At 45.7% G+C, this 23,133-nt stretch overlaps 2 protein-coding genes across 2 annotated transcripts; one reads left to right on the plus strand and one right to left on the minus strand.

Moving 5' to 3' along the window:
- Positions 1 to 936: 936 nt before the first annotated feature.
- LOC124688869 (putative F-box protein At3g58820) lies at positions 937 to 3,056 on the plus strand. Its single transcript, XM_047222485.1, has 4 exons — positions 937 to 1,045; positions 1,292 to 2,182; positions 2,284 to 2,436; positions 2,602 to 3,056. Exons 1-4 carry the CDS (start codon positions 944 to 946, stop codon positions 2,953 to 2,955), a joined length of 1,500 nt encoding a protein of 499 aa, XP_047078441.1. The 5' UTR covers positions 937 to 943; the 3' UTR covers positions 2,956 to 3,056.
- A 6,453-nt stretch (positions 3,057 to 9,509) lies between these two features.
- Positions 9,510 to 11,010, minus strand: LOC124688870. Its single transcript, XM_047222486.1, has 5 exons — positions 10,955 to 11,010; positions 10,820 to 10,873; positions 10,583 to 10,725; positions 9,778 to 9,902; positions 9,510 to 9,679 (listed from the first exon to the last, which is right to left on the minus strand). The coding sequence occupies exons 2-4, from the start codon at positions 10,864 to 10,866 to the stop codon at positions 9,778 to 9,780; spliced, it is 315 nt and encodes a 104-aa protein (XP_047078442.1). The 5' UTR covers positions 10,867 to 10,873; positions 10,955 to 11,010; the 3' UTR covers positions 9,510 to 9,679.
- Positions 11,011 to 23,133: the final 12,123 nt, after the last annotated feature.

The following is a 23,133-nucleotide window of genomic DNA, read 5'->3' on the forward strand; positions in this document are numbered from 1 at the left end:
CGTCATCACGGGCGCCGCTGAAGATGCGTGTGCCTTGGCCGCGACCTCGGTCCACCCCTGGTGTTCTAGGACATGACGCCTCTAGCAAGTGCTCGCTAGCCCTGCCACACCCGACGCCCACGGTGCTTGGCAATTGGCATGCCCTCGTACTGGTACAGCAGCCTCGCCGCGACCGGCATGCCCACGAACCCGCGTCCCCAGAGACCGCAAAAAAAGCGACCTCGATTCAACGCGTCCACGACCGGTGTGGTTGTACATGACTCCATTGTCAGTTGCAGTCCGACTTCAACCCTCTTTCGGTTTAGATTTTACAAGGAGTTCAAATCCTTCCCGGTTTCGATCTCCGACTTGGCACCAACCGCCGCTATAAATCCCCGCGTTGCAGCCAGCCAAGGACTCCAGTTTTCAGCGGAAGCCAGGGATTCCTAGGATTTCAGTTTTTAGAGGAGACATCCAAGTGCCAGATTTCAGCCTTGGCAGATCGAAGCGGGAGCCAGGGGGTGAGTTCCTTGTCCTTTCTTTTCCTCTAGACTAGATCTTCTGTTTGTGCAGAACACATCCCCTAATCAGAGTTGCTTCCTTAGATTGCAACCCCGAGGCAGAATCAAAATTGCTTCTTAACAACAACGTTTTGATGGGGGAAAAACTGAACCTCTTGTACTACATGGAAATTACATTTTTGTGATTGTATAGAAATTGTAACTCCGAGCAAGAATTAAAATTGCTTTATCTTAATTCCAATGTTTTGATTGGGAAAAATATCATCAATTATGTACCTCCTGTACAACATCACAATTACATCAAATACCTTGCGTTTCAGTCTCCAGGTTGCCATCGCAAGCTGAACCCAAGCCGCTGTTTATCTGCCCAGGGGACGCTTGGGCAGTCATCAGATTTCGCAGGAGAGCAGCAACTTACAAGACATCAGAAAACCTCTGCGGCAATGGCGAAATCTCATCGCCGGCGTCGGGCCGCCAGATCTATGGGCAAACATTCTGTCAAGGACCTCAGCAGTTCGAACCGAGACCCCCCCCTAGCCATGCTGGTGAGTAACTTGAGCTCTAGATCTTTATTTATTTATTTATTTTGGGATCTTATACAGATAAAAATAGTAACCATACAAGTAAAGAAGAGTTGTCAACATTGTTTATTTGTGGGAGATAGCATAATTTCGTTTTTGCTGGTGGAAAGTAACAAAATTACAGTGCATATTTTCTGGGAACATACTGAAAAACATATCATCCTGAATACTGTAAGAGATCAAGTCTAATTCGTTTGTATGCAAATACAGGAAGAAGACGAAGGGAGTCAATTTGATTGGCTCAGCAATTTGCCTGATGACATGTTGCTCAATATCGTGGAGCGACTTGATACCGCAGATGCCACAAGAACCAGCATCCTCTCCAAACGGTGGAAGCAGATCCCTAATATGCTCTCCAAAATTCTTATAATGGTTGGTCCCACTGACAGCGATCAAGATAGGAGCGATGATGATGTTGCTCGGGCCACTGCAACCATGCTTGCAGCGACCCAGAGCCTTCTGGAACACAGGAGTACAAGTGCTAGTGCATACCCTATTCACCACCTGTGCATGCATTTCTTCTTGGGAGATGAATCCATTAGAATTGGCCGGATTTCTGCCAACACCATAGCAACACACAAGGTTGGCGTGGCCGAGTTCACAATCTTGACCGAGAAGGAAGGTAAACGATGCAGCGCTGATGATAGGCTTGCTTACGGCAAGAAGCTCAACTCACTTATTAACGATTCTCCAAACGCATTCAGTTGTCTCACACGACTGAAGCTAGAGAATTTGACTCTAGGCGAATCAGATTTCCCTAAAATTTTCAGATTGTGCAAACGACTGGAGTTCCTCCACTTGGAAAACTGTGATATGGGGTTTCAATCCTTGCTGGAGGTGGAACACCAGCGACTCCGCGAGCTTGAGATTTTCAGGTGTGATTTTGAGAGGGTTGATCTGAACTGGCTGCCAGAGCTCACAACCCTGACTATTTCTTCTTTCACGTCTCTGCATGATCCGTTGTCTTGTGGTTATGTCCCACTGCTCCACACCGTGAGCATCAGAAATTCAGCCCTTTCATGGCAAAAGATGCTCAAATTAAGTGAATTTCTTGGCAAAGCCACTGTAAGCAACTTGACTCTGGGCTTTGAAAAAGAAAAGGTTAGTGACGGTTTCCCTGATGATGCATGTAGCTTTGCCTGGTTGTGGTTCCTATCTTCAGTCTGGTTAACATATTTTGCGTTCTCTCTTACCTTCTACAGATTTGGGTTACACCTGAAGATCCGAGAGAATTGTCGCAGGTGTTCAGCAAACTAAGGCTTATGAATTTGGCTGCCATTTCAAAAGAATGTGATCTGACTTGGACGATGTTTGTTCTGCATGGTGCACCTTCCCTTGAGGAGCTATGCATCCGGGTGAAGTCTTTCGACCTTTTCTCCAAAAAAAATCCTTCTACATGTTAATATTAGATTTAGTACTGTCTCAAAATTCCAGCTTTGCATTAAAATGCTAGATAGTTAGGTAAAATTCTTCTTTTATACTGTTGAATGTGAATGTTTGCCTGATGAGAAGCATTGCAGGTTTGCGATTGTTTTGGGGTGTGGGACAAAGATGAGAGAGAGAAGTTTGGGTATAGCGAGGAGAGGAAGGATGTCGGTGCAAAATGGGAAGCATATGATTTCAAGCATTGTAATCTCGCTGTGCTTAGGATCTTCGGGTTTCAGTCCAAAGACAAATTTTTGAATTATGCAAAAGCTGTCATTAAAGCAGCAGTCAATCTGAAAGACATATACCTGCATGAGAAGCCAGCGTGCAAGGTGGGGTGCAGCCGGCGAAGTAAGAAATACCCGCGGTCAACGATGGAGAAGAACTTCGTTAGGAGCAGTTTGAGCATGCATACGCATCCGCTTTTAAGGCTTCACTTCTCCTTATAAGAAACTAAATAATGAAGTTTTGCTTCTGCTGGATGAGAAATGTGTTATGTTTAGTTATGTTATCGTATCTTCACATACATATTGTCGACTGAACATTTTGGCAACGAAGTTAGTCTTATTCAATCTCAGTCAGGAAGTGGCATGCATATTGTCTCTCAAGAAGGTTGTTGCATTTTATCCAGGGAACTTGTTTCCTCAAGTTGCTTATTTATTTAGTACTGCTTGGCGAGGATTAGGGGTATTCAAAGCAAGTTTGAGTTGAAACCTAGGGAACTGGCAGCATGCTGTCTCGTTCAATCTTTTTTTTAGACAAAAAGGGGCAAAGCCCCCTGGTTCCATTGAGATGCAACCAACGGTATCACAAGAGAAACGAGCTGTGTACTCGTCCAATATCAGACTTACAACCCAGACTAGGTTCGAAACTAGGATAGTCTAGCCTAAAAAAGAAAAGCAATAGCAACAGGAGAACGACCCGCGAAGATGGATCAACGAAGACGACTATTTTCCAACATCATCTCACGGGCAGTTTCTTGACGCCATCGAAGAAGAAGGTCAGCTGCCGAGCCATCAGATTTTCCAACAGGTTGCTCATGTCCAGGCTATTTGCAACAGCCCCCCAGCGATGATCCAGCAACATCAGATTGGAATCCATCAGGGCTGAATTTTTGTCCAGACACAAAGGTCGCCAGCTTCTGATTACAGAACATAGACGCCGCAGAATTTCTTTGACACCTAGCCAACTTTTGTCCTGAAAACAAAGATCATTGTGGGTCGACCACAAGGTCCACAACACCGCAGATGATAAGTCTTGTTTGTTTTGTAACGAACATGAAACTGTTCCTCACCTCTTTTTTGACTGTGTAGTTGCTAAAGTTATTTGGGGGTATATCTCGGATGTGTTTAATAAAGATATTGGTACTCATTTTGAGTTAGTTGCTAGATGGTGGATTAGTGAAAATAAAAATACTAACTATCGTATATTATAATTGCAAAAGCTATCTTTGTCTCGTTCAATCTCTTTCAATGATTGCAAAAGCTAGAAAAAAAAGGACTGGTTTTTACAGTTTCAACTCAACCCAATTTTGCGCACCCCTAACCAGGCGAATGTGCTTAATGTTTCAAGCTAACATTGACAAGAGACGTGTGTTGGTGATAAACATTTCATCAGGCACTTGCACTACTAAAAGATAGTCATATTATGATGACTATAGGAGTTTACAAATAGTACCGCTAAATAACAAATAAAATACGAGCTTTAAGTCGATAATACAGTAATACTCCTTCCATTTTAATGATAAGGCATTCTCTTTTTCGTGTGCTTTTTCTTTGACCAAAAAATATTTTAAATATATCAAAAAATTGGTACAAAATTAACATCAGTTGGAAGTGTTTTTAGATACGAAACCAACGATACTAACTACGTATAATATAATTAAAATTTGTTGCTCATTTTTTCGGTCAAAGTTCGTCTTAGAATATATGTGTGTCTTATTCATCAAAACAAAGGTAGTAACAGATTACTACTCAGAGTGGAAACAATAAAAATAATTGATTACTAATAGCGGAAACATAATATAATTAGATAAAAGGTAAAGTTAAAGTAAATCTCCATCTCGAACAGAAAAATGTCACAGTAAATCTGAAGCCTAAAGCAGATAGAGAGTGCAACAACAGCCCTAATCCTTGTTGTAGTTACCCATGTTAAGGTTGCTGAAGAGGTTGTCGATGTCTGGGAAGAAGTTGTCGTTCGGGAACTCATCATCGGACGACGTCTTATTGCCGGTAGTCGCGCTTAAGTGCTACCCAAAAACATGATTTCCCCTCACCCGTACAGGTCTACGAGATGCAGGGTTCCGGAGGCCTACCGTCCCGCCGCTCGGTGCACGCCAAAGGACAGGATGAGGAAGATGAAGGCGGCGGCGCAATGTACTGGAAAGAGGCGGTCGCATATGGTGTCTCATATAAGCTAGGGTTCATGTCCACGTTTATGTAGTGCGGTTCGGGAAGGTCGTAGGGCGCAGCCCACGTTCCGAGATAAAATTTTGCGTGTACATATGGACATCCTATATTCAGACACAAGTTTTTGGGAAAAACGAACATTTTATATGGTCTATATAAAAATGATAAAAATGTATGTGAATAGTCATGTTTTAAACATTAAAATTTATCTTTTTTACATGGAACACAAAAAATGTTTTTTTTTCTGAAAACTTATGTGCAAACATAGAATATCTAGATGTACATGCACAATTTTATTTCAGATTTTTTGATATTTTAAAATGTATTTTCACATAGTGGGTTCATATGCACCCGTGAGTCGAAATGAATATCCCTTCCTTGGTTCCTCTCATATTCTCAATAACGCTTTGAGGATTGTTGAAATGCTAGATGCCTATAGGCCAGTTATATTATACTATTGTGTGAAATTCCATCGCTGACCTAATTGCAGTAGCCCTTGTTCTTTGATTACGTCCTACATGCTTTGTTTTTTGGTTAGGCTGTCTCTTCCGAATTCTAAGATATGTTGATTTCTTTCGAGTTATATTTTTCAGCTAAAGTGAAGCTTTCAGGTCAGACTTATGGTTGATATGGATAAGCTAATTCAAATGTAAGATGCCAGACAATCTGATAGTGAACGTTTTATCGACGTTTGGTTTAGCTCATAGGAGCCATACATGATTTGGGTACTGTTTTGTAGTCTGCACAACTGCAAGTTGAGCTTCTTCTAGCAAGATAGTTGACTTGCTGCCAGATCTAGCCTGCTTGCTCAGTGCATTCCTTATTGTCTCCTACTTGATATACTTACTGCTCTAAGGGCATCTCCAGCGGGCTGACGTATTTCAGACGCGAAAATGTCCGTGTGCGTTCGTTTACGTCGGCCCGCGGACACGAAAATAGTCATGCGTCCATTTGCATCGGGGTGCCTTCAGCGACCGGACGCATTTCCGGCGCGGGGCAGTTTAGGTTTAGAAAATTCATAAAAGAGGTTGTAGCCTCAAATTAGCTCAAATTTGCACGAAATTATAGCATCAAATTAGCTGAAATTGAGGTGTGCAATAAGTTCATCACACTTTGCACATGGTACGCCGTAAAATAGAGTTCAAAAGGGGCACAATAAGGCCAGATCGGCATATGAAGTCCAAAAGGAGGCCATGGTGTTAGACATTGCCGCCGCAGATCAGCCGTCTCGCGCGCGGATTTTGGCGCGCCTCTTCATGAACCATGCCCTGGTGTCGTCGTCGACGCTGCTCAAGTTGTCTAGCATGATCCTTGTGTCCTCTGCACGGGTCTTGGTGTCGGCGTCCATCCTCCTGGCATCGGCATCACGCAATTTGGCCTCGACGTTCATCCTTTGGACCTCAATGACCTCTTTGGTGAGGTTGAGGTAGATGGTAGCCGCAGCCTCTTTTTCGAGATGCTTCTTCTCGTCCCTTTTCGCCATGGCGGCTTGATTCTCGGCCATCAACTTCTCCAAGCTCTGGGTGAACGCAAGGGCGGCTGCCTCCCAGGCTAGATCGGCCTTGGTAGCCTTATGGCCCCGGGGACGAGGTGGAAGGGCATGACGGCCATGATCGTCGTCTTTGTCGTCGACGTTAACCGTTGTCCCATTCTTCACAGCTTCATCGTAGGCTGCAAAGCTTGTCAGCCACTTTGGCGCGCCCTTCAGCTTGTCCCAGCAATGGACCATATGGAAGCCCTTCTTATGCATTGCCTTGAACCTCTCCAAGGCCCGGGATACCAGCAATTGGTTAAAGCCTGGATCATGGTTCATGAATGATGTACATAGAATAGAATGATGATGGTTCTTTCTTGTTTACCATTGAAATCACGCCGCCGCTAATGGGGTTGTTCACAACATGTCTGACGGCGGAGCAGAACTTGCTTGTCTCTTGTTTGATGTAGTTCCATCTTTTTCTGATGGACTCTTCGGTGCGATGGCTTGACATCTGGTAGGGCTCGTGAAGCTTTCTCTCATTGTACTCCTGCATCACCTTGGCACAGTACACCTTGCCCTTTTGTTGGGCGCCATTAATACAGTCATGGCTGGTCGCCAGCTAGGCGTCGCACAAACACTTGTCCTCATCGTCGTTGAATCCTTCTGTCCTGTGGCTCCCCCTTCTTCTTGCTAGCATCGTCCGTGCTGAGGACAGGCCCCGTTGGCGCGTCCTCATAGTCGTCGACCCACACGGTTGTTGCCTGCGTGTGCTGGGTGGAGAACAGCAGTGCGCCATCGATGTCCTCCCCATCTTGCGTCGGTGCACACTCATCGTGCGGCCCTGTCTCGGCCCCGGCCTCGCCAACGAAGCCGCCGCCGTAGATCATGGCCTCGATGTCGCTCTCATGTCGTCCCGTCCAATAGACCTATGAATCACCGGACGTCAGACACATGACACACGGGAGTCGCACACAGTGAGAGAGATTACGTACCGGGTCGTCCATCGTCGGGCCAGATGGTGCCATTTCCTCAAACAGGCTGCGGGGCACCGGCATGCTCTCCTCCAGCACCTGACGCCTCTTCTGTGTCGCGCCCGGGAACGAGTCACCGCTTCTCGGCGTCCGGTTGAGGTCGGGCACCGGCGCCCCGTTGAACTGCACATGCGCCCCGCCGAAGGCGAACCTCGATGCCGCGTGGACTTGCATGGGAGCGGGCGTTCCAGGACGCAGCTGGGAACTTACCGAGCTCACCGAAGAGGCCGGAGGAGCGACACCGGCGATCCCCTCTCGCTTGAAGAGCATGTAGGCCTCGACTATGGTCGGATGGAGGCCTACTTACGCGGTGTCGGCTTTCAGCTTCATGTGTCACGCCTGCTGGGTGGCCTCCAGGGCGGCGACCGCTGCATTCCTCTCCTTCAGATTCTTGCGCCGGCCGCGACGCTTCGCGGCCTCTACGCCTTTCTCCTGCTTCGACAACACCTTCTTTGTCGCCTTTGGCTTAGCGTCCCGGCCGCCGGTGGCGGCACGCGTTGCTTCAGCCGAAGCTGCGGCCTCCATTGTGGCTATGGTCCTGGCTATGGGGGATTGTGGGTCAGCGGCGGGTGCGAGGGTTCCCCTGAATCCATGGTGGTGGCTGCGGCGGCGAGGACGTCCATCGCTTCTGGACTGCTGGCGCCGATCTACTTTGATTTTTCGTGCGCGGAATGTCCACTGACGGGAATGTTATCGCTGCCACTGACGCACGGGTCCTACGTAAGTTTTGGCAGACACTCGGCGCAAACCGGGCGCATACTTGGGCCAGGTTTGCGTCGCCGCGAACGGTCCAGTCACTTTGCGTTCTCCCGGAGCAAAACCCGGACGCATTTTCCCTCTCTGCGGACGCAAACGGTCGCTCCGTTTACGTCGTCCCGTTGGAGATGCCCTAACATAACCAATATTTTCATCAGGTGCATTCACTATTGTCATGATACAACGTTCTTAAATAAGGTAATTGGAGTGTCATGTCGTGTCCCATGCTTGATGTTCCTCTTTAATCGGAAACAGGATTTACCTTTACTGAGCACTTGCTTGACGTTCCTTCATGTGTGCAGTTCATATCTGATGGTTCATGAACATGTCAGTAGCTCCTGCAGCCTAGCAGAACTTTCTCTACAGAGTTCACTGTGTACAGAAATCATATGATGCTGTTGACCAACAATGTAAATCATGGTGTTAGCTTTTGTGTTTTCTGTTCACTGTTACAGGGGCAAGCAGAATATAAGGTGCACTTCATGTAAATCCCAATTCATAAATGCTTTTGTTTGTCAGTTGAGATACATTTTGGGTGATCAAATACTTTGTTCATTTTTTCAGAAAATTTTAAGTTCTTAGATATTGGGAATTGTAGCATATTTTGACCATACTAGAGAGCTACGGTGCTTTTCCTGCAAGCTTACATGTACATAGTCTTATGTAAACAAGTTTATTTTAAACCTTGGAAGTTGTAGGGATTATGAGTGTTTTTTTTGCAAGCTTACATGTACATAATCTTATGTAAGAAGTCTATTTTAAATCTTGAAATTGTAGAGGTTCTGAACTTTGCAATCCTGGTATGAATCAAACCCCCATATGTGTTTAGCTCAGTTGGAAAAAGATAATCCCGGACAGGAATACCAGTAGAAGGTCAACTGATGGTGATGGCCAGCGACGTCCTCCGTCTTCCATGCGAGCATGGACTCTTCAATGGTGGTGGCCGGGGAATTCCCTACATGACAGATAGCCATCGGGAGCAGTAGATTCATTCTGTTGCATTGATTCTCGTCAAGATTTGATTTGGTTCTTCACTTCTACACGATCCATGGATCAGTGTTTCTCATATATGGATTCAAAGTCTAAACTGCTCCTTCATCGTTCCCCACATGGAGAATTTAACACAAATGCTATTCATTATCTAGATGGGTGAGATCGGTTACAGGAAGAGGGAGCAGCAATTTGTTGACTCAGGTTTCAGCAGTGAACAATATAAGACAGTGACCATCAGGATTCCTGAAGGCAAGATTTCAAAACAAATTTGATTCGTAATGTGCAAAACAGCAAATTCAACTTCAGGACGCCATAAAAAGGCCAACACACGACATATTTATCCACCACATTTCATTTCAGTTCAATCACTTAAACATCCATGAGATAATCCACATCACAGACAGCAGAAATAAAACTGAAGCATTACATTAAGCCATATAGTTTTTAGTTGGGGACGAAACCATAGACTCATTGTAAAGGTGGCTCTTGTTCGACCGACTCCAAGTGCCTGCAAACATAAGTGGACAAATAAGAACATAGTGACGACATCAAGAACAAGATAAGAATGTCAATCAACCAAACCAAAGCAGAACATAGCTTCTTCACCTAGATAACATGTCCGTGGATCCTGTCTGAGAGCCCCGCCATAACGGACTCACTGATACGAATCCACTTTGTCAAGTCCCTCATACGGACACCCAACCTCCTCCAGCTTCCCGCACCGAAGTCATCTACAACAATGACGAAACAGAGATGCACTAAGATAATAAGATTGAAACAAATTGCTTCCTACGCATATTCCAGCTGTCCAATCAAGTCGGAACTCGTTCCTACGCTATCCGTCAATTAGTAGGCCCCAAGGACCAAGACATGGCACATAATAAGGCAGTTTAATTTGCAATGCAACAAGACATAATAAGGCAGTTTAATTTGCAATGCAACAGGACATAATAAGGCAGTTTAATTTGCAATGCAACAGGACATAATAAGGCAGTTTAATTTGCAATGCAACAGGACATAATAAGGCAGTTTAATTTGCAATGCAACATGACATAATAAGGCAGTTTAACTTGCAATGCAACATGACATAATAAGGCAGTTTAACTTGCAATGCAACAGGACATAATAATGCAGTTTAACTTGCAATGCAACAGGACATAATAATGCAGTTTAACTTGCAATGCAACAGGACATGGCACACACAGTATTAATAAGGCAGTTTGCGTGAAGTAAACAGCACTGCCGCACAGGGCAGTTGGCACAGCAGCAAGCAAATTCATCCACAAGATACAACCTAACCTCAGGCTTCACCGCAGTTAGGTAGCTCGATTCGCATGCGCATGATCAAACAGGCTAAACTAGCGTCGCATGAAACACAGCAAAATGGTTCGGGTGCGCGTTAGTCACGTACCTTGCTCGTACTCATCCTCAGTGGGCACCACGGGGTCGGGGTCCGGGGACACGCCGCGAGCCATCCCGTACTTCCGCGATGCCACCTTGGTCCACTTGTCCTCATTCGCGTCCTCATCCTCATCCTCATCCTCATCCTCATCCCTGCAGTGACAAGAAACAGAGGATTGTGATGATGAGCTGACGCAAACGAGCACTATTCCGGTGGACAAGAGCAAGACGAACGTCCCCGACTCACTCTGGAGCTGGCTTGCCGGCGAACTTGCGGTCGGCGCCCATGGCCATGCGGTACCTGAAACGGGCGTGGTTCGTGGGTCAGGAACGGGGAGCGGTCAGGACGGATCGGGTGCGTGAGTGGGGGTACGGTACTCACTTGGCGCGGGAGGAGGAGGCGGCGCCGTGGAAGGCCGGCGGGATCGGGAGCGCGGGGGCCGGCGGGCGGGGCAGCGCGAGGGCGGCGAGGAGCGCCGGCGGGAGGGACCCGACGGCGAGGTCGAAGTCGTCGGCGAGCGCCGCCAGGATGAAGTAGCGGTTCGCGGCGTCCATCCCTTGGATGCGAAAGGTCGCTCGCGATGGGGTTGCTGGGTCGTCGGCGGCGGCGGCGGCGGCTGGATCGGGGGGAAATGGAGGGCTCGCGATCTAGGGTTTGGTTTTATGGACGGGCGAATGGGACTCCGCTGCCGCGAGGGATGGGCCTCCGGTGACCCGCCGGACAAGCACTGGGCCGTGGGCAGCTGGGCTTCACAGGCCGTGGGTACTCGCTCGCTCCGACGACTTTGGATCCGCTTCTCTTCCGGCCTGCTGGATCGGGCTGGATGACGGGGACCAAGTCTGGATCGAGAATTTGGGGGCACAGGCAGCTCGCCGGAAGGGAAAAAAAAAGATTAGACCACAAAATCAATCAAACCAAACCAAAGCGAAAGCAGGAGGACCATACTGCAAAATAACCGGCGACTTTCCCCGCACGCCCTTGCTCCCGATCTGAAACCAAACCCGGAGTTCCCCAGCTCCAAATCTCAACCCTTCTTCCTCTTCCCGACGCATCCTCCGCAGCTTTGCAGGTTCAGTGAGCTTCTACCAAAGACTAGGAGCCAGCCACCTTCGCCGTCGGCTGGCTTCTACCCTTTGGAAGAGGCTGAACCTATACGCTTCTTGATTTCTGGCTGGTGGTTTCCGTGCTAGAGAGACTAGGTTGGCAACAGTTTCAGATGGATGCAGAGCATCTTGGGTGCTCAGGGCAAGGACTCTCGTGTCTGTGTTTGTCAACAAGGAGACTGTGCCTGGCACGTACTTGAGCAGGATTCGTGGCAAGCTCAAGGAACAAGGGCTGGTTTGAGATGCGGAGGAAGATGATATGATGAACAAGGCTGTGGTGGTGTTCATGGGAGGAAGAGGAACAAGAGATAGGTAGGTATGTTCAAGGAGGAAGAAGGACTACTCAAAGGAGGGTACAGGCGGGCACCGGGCGACCCCATTATATGGACGGACCAGAGGGTGCCCGCCCGGATGCGTTCAACTTGGACAACCGAAACGGAAGGCAGAGTTTGCGGACCAAACGTGTGGCTCCTCTCACGTAATAAACCACCCATCCATACGTTCGCTATCTACAGGTATAGGATCCTTATATTTTGCTGCCAGCTAGTAGAGATAGAGGTTTGGACGGCATAATATATGCTCTAGATAGAAACAAATCAGCGACGTTTTAAACGCGGGGGAAGGAGATCGTTTCAAACAGCTCACCACAGCCGTCCATTGGCAGGGTGCGGCGGTGCCTGCCGTAAAAATGGCAACACCTAAATTATGGCCATAAATAAATAATATCTTGCCATAAATTAACAATATCTTGCCTTGTGCACAAAAATTTTATCCCATAATTTTGCAGTGAATTAAACCGATTTAATGCCTTCCAAATGCTAATGCAGACAGCTCTTAATCCTGAATTTTAGCGTGTAATAACACAACTTACGGGTGCTCTATTTGCATCAAATCACAACTCAAGCTTTTTGTTGCAAGGAACACTAATGTTTGAGTTAATTACTCCTATCTGCATGGAGCACAAACACCCATACTTAGCTATGTTAGTGAATAATTGGACCGTTGAGCCCACTGTAACGGGACGTGGCATCACTTAGTGTCGAGCTCCACCATCTTCATCGTTCACATCCAGCCTCGGTCACCCGTGTGACCCCTGCTGCACCTGATCCTCCTAGCCAGCCACGGCTGCTTGCCGGCGAGGAACCATGTAGGTCATGTCACCCCGCTTGAGGTGCGCTCCCAACCTAGCTGCGAGCCGGCGAGGAACCGTGTAGGTCATGCCACCCCACTTGAGGTACACGTCTAGGTGCAGCTCTCCTGCGAATGCGTTGCCCAGCCAGTCTCCTCCGTCTCCACCCTCTGTGCGAGGCACAAGTTTGCTACACATGCTCGCGTAAGTCATGATATTTGGTTTTTTTTCAGAACTCTATTTGAAATATAGTAGTGGTGGAGGCTGCTATTTCTTTTAGCACGCTATTTTAAAATTTGTCTGCAACCGATGCAAAGGCGTCGGAGGGAAACACCGCACTCCGTATAAGCATTTCACGTACACAAGACACAAAAACACACAAATCACTGGGAGTCGATTCATTGCAACACGCCATTGTAGGTGTGTGCCATGGCCACACTCGGCACTCTCATCCATATTGGCCAGCCCCTCGTCCTCGTCCGCTTGATATGTTCAACCAGTCTATGGTCTCCGTCCATTGCCATGCCACAGTTCACCGCAGTTCAGTGGCGTACCCTTTATGTCCTCCTAGATGCCGGCACAAGCTGCCATCGCCACTGCAATCTATCACTAGAACGACAATGTGTAATTAGTTGTTTAAGTTAATTGGTTCGTTCGATCCCGGTAGCTGCCACTAGGTCCTGACAGTGGGCTCAGCGAGCTAATTATTTGCCAAACAAGCTAATTATGCATTTTGTGTTCTATGTAAATAATTAACCTAAATATTGGTGTTTCTTACAGTAAGAAGCTAAGGTTGTGCTTCCATGCAAAAGAAGCACCAACATGTAGTGTTATATGCTAAAACCTCCTTAATCATTGCCGAATAGCACAAGGAGAGAGTTGCGTCTCAAAATCAGCAGGCAGTCTGTCCCGTGCACGACACTACTTCATAGACCGGCAATTTTGATCGGCACGCTCCATTCAACTAAAAAACTTTGATCCAGACGCAAAAGTATATTTCTTCACCGGCCGGCCGGCCGGCCACTTTCATCATACGCAACACATTTATTTAGTTTACAGTCATCAAGTTACCATGGGTTCAGATAAGTGTTCATATAGATTAAACATGGTTGGGTTAGGCATAGTGTCATATTTAGCCGCCTCTTCTTCTACAAAAACAAGCATTGTTGCTGGAGGGAAATGCTGACTATTTTCCGCAACAAATCGCAATTCTTTCAAAACACTAAACTAGCAAGATATCGAAAGAAATCATTTTATAGACCATGGACAACTATCAAATGACAAATTGCACAGGTCTAGCTAAATTCCACTAAGGTGAGAGTGACCCCAATGAAAATGACAGAATGCTTCTCATTTTAGTGATTTATACTTTAAGGAAATAATTAAGAATATTGTTAAATTGTAGAATGACCTAACTCACCACAATAGACTCTACTCCCCAGTATGTTTGCCCAGTGACATGTGGGGCCAAATTGTCCTCTACTTGGGGCCCAAAAGGTAGATGGTGTATGCCATGTCACTTATCAATGAGAGCAGCTCATTAACAACTATCAAACGCTGACACATACGCTTATCCCTATGAATACATGCACACCCTAACTTTATGAGCACCTCCGAAAGATGGAGTCAAAGAAATTTTACCCGACGGATATTGAGATTGATAAAGTCACCACACGTGCCTCACTTTCGACGGGAATGTCGTCTCCCACTGAAAAATATTCCACCTTCCACAAGACACCAATGTATATAAATCAGGGGTTTTAACTCTAACTAGCAGAATGCCCGTGCTTCGCTACGGAGCAAACGGCAATTAATATCTTTAGATGTAGGTATATATATATCTAACAACGCCACGAATGCAGTATACAATTTCAGCATGTGCAATTAAAAGGACCTTGGCTATGATGCATTGTTGCCTATAGCACGTACCTCGTCTGTCAATTCCGTGCAAACTACATATTGGTGCTCTAGAAAGGCTCAAGTTTGAAACATAAGAGAGGAAAAAGGATAGAAAGCAAGACACGTTAGGACGTTAGAAAATTTAAACATGAGATTGAGAAAAATTCAGAAGTCCTCAATTGACATGGTGTGTTGGTACGTGATATAAACTAAATTCTGGATGTTGTTGTTTAGATTAGTTTCTATTTTGTGGATGCTCATGACATTAAGTGATTTTGAAACGTGTTGCACAATTTAATTACATATATATGTTGGTGGTAGTATGCCAATTACATTTTAAAATCTAACCATTAACTCCATTTGGCTAATTTGATTTGTGCGAATCCTCTCTATGCCAGCCCTCTCTCCAATTTAACTTTTGGCACTCTAAGCAATCAAACAAAACAACCCCTTCACTTTATTTAATTTTTTGATTTCCATCATTTAGTACAAAATTCCAGTTTGAAGATATAACTCATGGAAGATCTTCGTCAATACTGATGTTTTTTCACTTCAAATAATAACAACTGGATTAAAACTATGTAAGTTCAGCTAAACATCTCTGCACCATAGCTAACCACTAAAAACAGAGAGAAAGAAGAGTTTATGCATGTTTCTCTAACAAAAGTCAAGGATTAGGTGTTTTAATTGGAATTTTCCACGCTTATGCAGAACTATATATATGCACATTTTAAAAATTGTATATTTTAAACTTGCGCTTGATCGTGTCTCCAAATTGTAACTTCTCGGCTAAAATGGGTGTACTCCATCCGTAAACAGATTACATGTACAGAGAAAAAGGAAATTTTTACATTAGGTACAATTATAAATCACAAAAATAACAAGTGAGTAAGGATGTTATTCCTGGCTATGTGTGATTCCCTCGGAGGTTTAAATCAGGAATTAATGCGTAACTCAGTACAAAAATTATAACACGGTCAAAAACTTCGAAACTGAAAAGCTAATAAAGGTGTGTCACTGGTATGCCTCATGCATCCAATCTCCATCCCTGCTAACTACATCCAATTCCACTGATCAACACGTTGTAATGTTTACATTATGGCAAGCCTAGGATTATTCTCATTCTTAATTCCAATTTCTTTCATATAGAATAGAACTATAGAAGAACTTAAAATGGTACACAAATATGCTCTTCACAACGCTAGACACTCAAATGAACGAATGCATATTGTCTGCATGAACATAAACACAATTACTAAATGACCGTAGGGATTTAAAATAAGAAAATAAGAAACCTTCAGAGGTAAAATTATAAAGGGCCAATTTCATATCCTATCCCACGCATTTGAGTAATGTTCTAACAACCATAAAATAAAGTCAAGAAAATGCATGTTGTATGTTCACCTTACCTTTTTGGTAGGACTGTATTGGACTGTTGAACTGAATATTTTTAGTTGTAGTAGGACACTAAAGTAATCATTGTCTGCTGCCAAGCAAATTATCAGTTCTCTAGACACTCAAAATCACATCAAGATCGACAAACTTCTTTCTATTTAGTAGTTCATCAGGACTACTTCAAGTGAAAAATAAAACAAGCAACATTTTAAGGGTTGGGACATACTAATCATCTTCCTAATTTAGTAGTTCATCAATGTAGTTTGTCTTCAGAATACCATACGAAAGTAACACCAGAACCATTGTCTTTATACTCATTGCATGAATCAAATTAATGGTAACCGTCCAACCATTTGTCCTTAAAATCACTGTATGAATCAAATGGACTGGAAATAAAAGTTGTAGAACCATGATCTTTAATTTAGTGTGAAATATCCGGTACAGGAAAAAGCATCGTAGCTCACCTGAAATCCTGAGGTGGATTTGCAGGGAATGGAGAAGCTACAGTCTCATCTCACGCCATTGAGTAGTACCTGTACAAGTAACTTCAAGAATTTCTGTAATCCTAGGCTGATGTCCATGACAGTGGAGACGGAGATGCGCCTTCTCCACGCAGGCGACGAACAGCTCCGCCGTCCGTGTGTTGTCCGCCGCGGCGTTATGACGCGTGTTGCGGCGACGAGCTTCGTTAGTTATGAGTTTGTCCACCTCAGAATGCTTCCATTGGAGTTGTTGTCGGAGGTCATTGAGCATGGCCTTGCACGGCGCAATGGCCTCGGAGAGCGATGATGCGGTGGGATCTGGCGTGCGATGCGGCCGCCCGCGCAAGTCGGGATTGAATGGGCTAGTGTTGTTCCCTTCCTCGTCTATTTCCTCCTGGTCCGGCAGTGCGGGGAATTCCACGATGTCGGATGGCGTGAGATGAGACTGTAGCTTCTCCATTCCCTGCAAATCCACCTCAGGATTTCAGGTGAGCTACGATGCTTTTTCCTGCAACCACGATCTTTAATTTAGTGTTGCTTGGGGAAGATGGTGTGCGTCGGCTGCGATGGAGGATGGCGGGGAGGCGGCCGAGAGAGATGTGGAGAAGGGCAGCGTGTGGTGCGGGGATGACGAAAAACATCCATCTTAGGCGTGGCTGTAGCGTTGGTTGTTAAAGATTGGGACTTTGGAAAGCCAAACCATCTCCCTATTAACCGGATCTTAATCAAGCCGCTAGGTGAGAGAAAAATTGACGACGAAGACATTTTGTTCATTTGAAATTTTGAAAAGCTACGCCTAATGGTGTGGAGTTGTTTGTTACCCGCGGGCTGGTATTTCTCCTCTTAGTAAGCGTGGATGGGTGTGTAACGTGACACTGGCTGGAGTTGTTTTGTTAGTTGCGTTTTCTTTGTTCCGTGCGTAGGTTTTTTTTTTCAAGATTGTTTCTTGGTAGGATAAAGACGTGTTAGTTGAGAAATAGTAGGTGTTTGTTGTGCTATTTAAAATTTTGAAAAGTTACGCCTAATAGTGTGGAGTTGTTTGTTGCGTTGAGATAAATCATCTTGAATAGTAGACGTGGGGGTATTATTGTCCATCCTGAAAATGTGACACCAGACATTCACCAGTTTACTTTTAATAGTAAAGATAGGTTCGGGTGCCACTGCCCTTTCTAACCACCCAACCACATGTTGGTTATCATGTATCTTCTTTCTCGCGATCAGAAATTCATAGTTCCCTAACTTTTGTAGTTTTTTCAAAACTTAATCATGAGTATGATCCTAGCCACCATACACATGTGGTTTGAATAGTTCAGGCTTCATTCAGATGGTTGATCATATTTATAGTATTATTTTGCTCTTATGTGTTTTCCTGTGTCGTGAAAAGTTTGTGTACTTGTTTGAATTTCCAACATTTTTTTAAAACTATGTGATACATGTAAAATGCTACATGAATTTTGTAGTTTATTGTACTAAAATCTTTATTATATTGTAACTTTATTATATTCATTGAGACTAACCTATTAATAGTTGCAAAAGTGCACAAGTTATTGTTTTATACTTTGTTGTGTTGGAAATAGGCAAATATGAAAGGAAACCGGTCATATGGCGAAATCTCGACTTTCGTGATCTGCGGTACTTTTTTCAAATATGGCCACGATAGGCTCGGCAGCGTCAAATGAAAAAGTGCCAATTGATAAAGTTGTGGAGAATTTTATGTTCTTGCTTTTAGATATAAAATTCGTCTAAGTCGGACTCCTGATGCCCCCTTAGAGGCCATATTACTGAAGGGTACAAAGATAGTTCCGGAAACCCGAAAATATTTGACGTGATTTACTCAAACTTCTTCCATATTTGAGGATTTCGGTCAAGGCAAGACTTGATGAACTCATGAACGACTAAGGAGAGTCCTATGAAGATTCTAGAGGTGTCCAAAAGCCCTTGGATCAAAGGGGTGTCCATCCTATGGCTAAAATTGCTTGAAAAACTAGGGGGAGCACTTGCATACACCATATGATATATCTAAGGTAATTTTATGTTCATCGCTTGTTATTATAGTCTATATATAGTTTCAATACCATGTACAAAGCATGCACATGTTGTGAACTTACTATACAATCTAACTTGCAAGACAAATTTTTCAATGGTTACAAATTTTTATAAGTACATGTACCTAATAATTAAGCAGAACCACACCTAAGATATTTATTTGATTGTACAATTCAATTAAGCTATAATGAAATTTGTGGATACCAATATATATATATATATATACACATACATACATAACCGCATATACATACATATATAATACACGATCTAATTTTAGCATTGGGTGACTTTATAGCAATATAAATTTAAATTGGTACAAGAAATGTACGCATTATATACATTACAATTGTACAACAGGGAACTAATATCTAGAAACAGTGTTAGGTGGTTAAAGGTGATCTAAGTAATCTAAAAATGTACTCAATATGACTATAGTATGATAACAATAAGTTAAGTAGAAGTATAAAAAGTTCGTATAAAGAAGAAGCATCTTACGGCGGAGGAAATAAAACGTGAGAGAAGATGTCCCCTGAACCCTATATTTCTTAGTTATATCACAGCAGAAAGGTTATTGCAGCAGACTGCATACAGATGACCACAGATAGAATTTGTCATGGATTGAAAACAAGAAACTAAATGGCAACTTATGGATCGGTATTCATCCGATTGATGAGAGACTTCATAGGATCTAGATATTGTTGTTTTGCAGCCTACGCGTAGATATGATGACTGGTCCACCCACGGTTAATCGCAACCATGTTAGTCTTGGTCACAAGGATCCACTTGTGAATGTCACGGAGTCTTCCACTAACCCGAGCATAAGGAGCTTCAGTCTCTTCTTCTGAAATGAAGAAAACAAACATGCAACACTTATTATGACAAGTCAAACAAGGCCATAATTTCTAATACTACTAGATACTAGAATCATTATAAGGAAGCATGGGTAAGATGTAGAGAAACAAGCACAAGCATGTATGTGTGTCAAAGATCCTAATGGGTCTTAACACACCTATTGAAGCGAGGGGCATGATACAGGTTCAGTTTAACATTGAAATGAACAACACCATACCAAATCTGCATAGGGAGAAACAAGCACAAGCATGCGTAGTGTCGGAAGGGTCCTAATGGTCTAACCACCTACTGAAGCAAGGCATGATGCAGGTTCAATTTATTTACTTTTGAAATGAACAACATGACAAGCGAATCTGTGCACAGGCACAACATGACACGCGAATCTGCACAAACAAAGTGGCCTGAAGGTAGGTACGGTTCGGTACCTTCTTCCTGCGGAGGCATCACCACGTACTTGTCCGGAGCGACACCGCGAACCATGGGGAACCTGATGGGCCTGACCTTAACGAATCCTTCCCTGTAGGCACAACAAACCAACAGCAGGATGAGTGAAGTGCTTTTGACTCGTGTTGCAGCTCACATAAGCTTTTGGATCGGAAACCACACTAGGCCACTGACTCTGGATCAGAGTGCACCAGGGCGGGGTCGCTTGCTTCTTCGAAGAGCTGGTCCTCGACCTCGAGAGCACCAGCTCTGAAATGGCAATGGTGGTTCACATGTCAGGAACCGAGGTGAAGACGTCCGGTACAACAGATCGTGGATCAGAGAGGGGTTCTTACTTGGAGCGGATGGAGGAGGAGGAGGAGGAGGCGCCGACGTGCGCCGAGGGGAGGCCGAGGGCGGCGGAGGACGAGGCGCCGACGGGCGCCGGGTGGAGGCCGAGGGCGGAGGAGTTGGCACCGAGGAGTGCCGCGGGGTGGCCGAGGGTGGCAGAGGAGGAGGCGCCGAGGAGCGTCGCCCGGAGGGCCCCGATGGTGGAGTCGCCGTCGAGGTTGCTAGGGGTGGAGAAGTTGTTGTGTGCTTCCGTCGTTGCGCTGCTAGGGCTATGGCAGCTGGATCTGGAAGGGGGAAATGGAGAAGAGAAGGCGGTTGGCGTGTTAGGGTTTTATTGGGGGATTCTGGTGCGTGTGGGCCACGAGGGCCTCTGGTGGGAGGTTCAACCCACCGGGCAACCGCTGGGCTGCATTTGCGCCAGCCCGTGGGTGTGAGTAAAGTGTGGATCCGCTTCCGTCCTGCTGGTGTGAAACTGGGGCACGGGCAGCTCGCCGGAAGGGGAAAAACATTAGACGCAAGGACCATATTGTAATAACCGGCGACTGCCCCCCCCCCACCCTTGCTCCCAATCTGAAACCTGGAATTCCGCAAGTCCAAATCTGAAACCCTGCTCCCAACACATCTTCCGTAAGTAGGTTCATAGAGCTTCTAGCAAAGACTAGGAGCCAGTCGCCGTCGCCGGCGGCTGGCTTCTACCCTTTGGAAGAGGCTGAACATGCATGGTTCTTGGTTGCCAACACCTCTCTTGGTTTCTGGTGGTGGTTCTCATGGTGGGGAGGGTAGGTTGGCAACAGTTTCAGACATATGCAGAGGGGACGGAAGTCGATCTTGGGTGTTGACGGTGTGGGTCATGGGGCGAGGGCAAGAACTCTCGTGTTTGTATTTGTTCACAAGGAACCCGATAAAGACATCGAGCGGACCTTATGGCGCCCGCACTCAATCCCTCCCGTCAGATACCGCTGGAGATTCGCGCGCAGCATTTTTGCGAAAAAGACCCTGCATTGTTTCGAAATTCCCCATTGCCTTGTGTATAATTTCGCCCAATCGGGTTGAAACCCTAAGTCCCCATCGAAACAGCCTCTCGTTCGGCCCGCCGCCGATTTCTTTGCGTTGTTGTCGCGCACAGCCCCTGACGCCGGCCGCCATTGACCACTGCCACCCTCCGCCGCCAACCACCGCCGCCCTCCGCCGCGAGTTTCGGCGTGGAGCAGCCGGGCATCTTCGCGTGGGCGCTACACGTGGGCCGCCTGCTCGACGTGGGAGAGGTCCGCCTCCTGATCGCCGGGCGGCACGGTGTCGCCGCTAACCTCCCCGCACCCTTCTCTGGCCGGAGAAGGCCGTCACCATGGCCGGACGCAGACAAGCCCAGAGGATCTCTCTGGCGAGATCCACAAAGATTCATTTTTTTAGGGTTCCTTTTTTTGTTAGGTTCTTGTGTGGATCTTGCTGGATACTTTTTTCACTGCACTGGATACTCATTTCAAATCCATTTGTTAGGTTCTTTTGATGGATTTTTTTTACTGTATTGGATATTCATGCCAAATCCATTCTCTTAAGGTCTGTGAAGATCTGTGCAGCGATCTGTGTGAATCTTGTATTTAATAAATGTATCCAATGGTTTCTAACAAACTTTCTATGGATTTCTTGTTGTGAAAAAATGTTACTTGTACGTGTATCTATGGATACACACTGCATTTTGTGGATCCATTGTTGAGTGTTAGATATCCATGTCCAAATTTGAAAGAACTTCAGAAGATAACAATGGATACACATTGGAATTTGTAAAAGCCTTTATAAACAAACAAGGACTGCTAGATATTAATCTGGTAAAACTTAGAGTCTTTTTCGCAAACGTCGCATCCCATGTAACCACCCATCGATACGTTTGCTACCTATATGTATGATCCTTATTTTTAGCACAAAGAATCGCCAAAGTTTGCTGCCAGCTAGAGATAGAGATTTGGACGCGATATAGTTAGAAACAAATCAGCGACGTTTTAAACGCTGGGCAAGGAGTTCTTTTCAAACAGCTCACCACGGGACGAGCGAGCTAGCCGCATCAGCAGTTCAGCACAGTAGTAACCCGGATACCGTTTCGGCTTCTGTCCTGGCGATCAGGAGGCGATTAGGGTTCTAGTGGAAAAAGGCGGCGCACGTTGGATCTTCGACGGGGCGAGGAGATTGGTTGGCGTGGGAAGTTTGTCTCGTCGATCTGTAGTCGTGCTGTCTCTCTTCCATAGCGATCTGAAGAAGAGGATGGCTGGGACGAACGGAGCCCCGATGAGAGGGGTTGCTGGCGCTGGGGAGTACCGGAAAACCCCTGCGGAAGAGGAGGAGCCGATTGAGGAGTTAGTCGGCCGGATGAAGCTGACCGAGGCGGAATCCAAAAAGCTGTTTATTGATGATCGAGAGGATGAACAAGCGAATCCAGTCTGGGCTTTGGCGGGTAAGATCTTGGTTCCTTACCCCAAGGTATTTCATATCCAGATGATCGCTGATGTGCTACGTCCTGCGTGGGGTAATCCACGGGGCCTTGTGTTCCGGGATGGCGGGCCTAACTTATTCGTGGCTGAGCTCCCGGTGGAGCGGGAGAGAGATAGGATCTGGGAGATATCTCCGTGGACTGTGAATAAGCACGCTCTGGTGCTAGAGAATTTCAAGCGCAGTCAACGTCCATCTGAGCTGAGATTTGACCGCCTGCCTATATGGGTTTGGGTGATGAATCTTCCTTTTAATCTGCATGACAACTGGGGAGAGAAGATCGCTCGGGGTTTGGATGAGTTCATAAAAATTGATACTTCCAACAAGATGTTGGTGAGTGGTAATTATCTGGGAGCGCGTGTTTCAATTGATGTTAATAAGCCACTGCAAAGGTGG

The sequence above is a fragment of the Lolium rigidum genome, chromosome 2 (genome assembly GCF_022539505.1).
Source record: "Lolium rigidum isolate FL_2022 chromosome 2, APGP_CSIRO_Lrig_0.1, whole genome shotgun sequence".
Classification (NCBI taxonomy): Eukaryota; Viridiplantae; Streptophyta; class Magnoliopsida; order Poales; family Poaceae; genus Lolium; species Lolium rigidum.

Coding starts and splice junctions, on each gene's coding strand:
- LOC124688869 (XM_047222485.1), top strand. CDS start 944: ATGGCGAAATCTCATCGCCGGCGTCGGGCCGCCAGATCTATGGGCAAA. Junction 1,046..1,291: donor ACCCCCCCCTAGCCATGCTG/GTGAGTAACTTG, acceptor ATGCAAATACAG/GAAGAAGACGAAGGGAGTCA. Junction 2,437..2,601: donor TTGAGGAGCTATGCATCCGG/GTGAAGTCTTTC, acceptor GAAGCATTGCAG/GTTTGCGATTGTTTTGGGGT.
- LOC124688870 (XM_047222486.1), bottom strand. CDS start 10,866: ATGGCCATGGGCGCCGACCGCAAGTTCGCCGGCAAGCCAGCTCCAGA. Junction 10,726..10,819: donor GCCGGCAAGCCAGCTCCAGA/GTGAGTCGGGGA, acceptor TTGTCACTGCAG/GGATGAGGATGAGGATGAGG. Junction 9,903..10,582: donor TGAGGATGAGTACGAGCAAG/GTACGTGACTAA, acceptor TCATTGTTGTAG/ATGACTTCGGTGCGGGAAGC.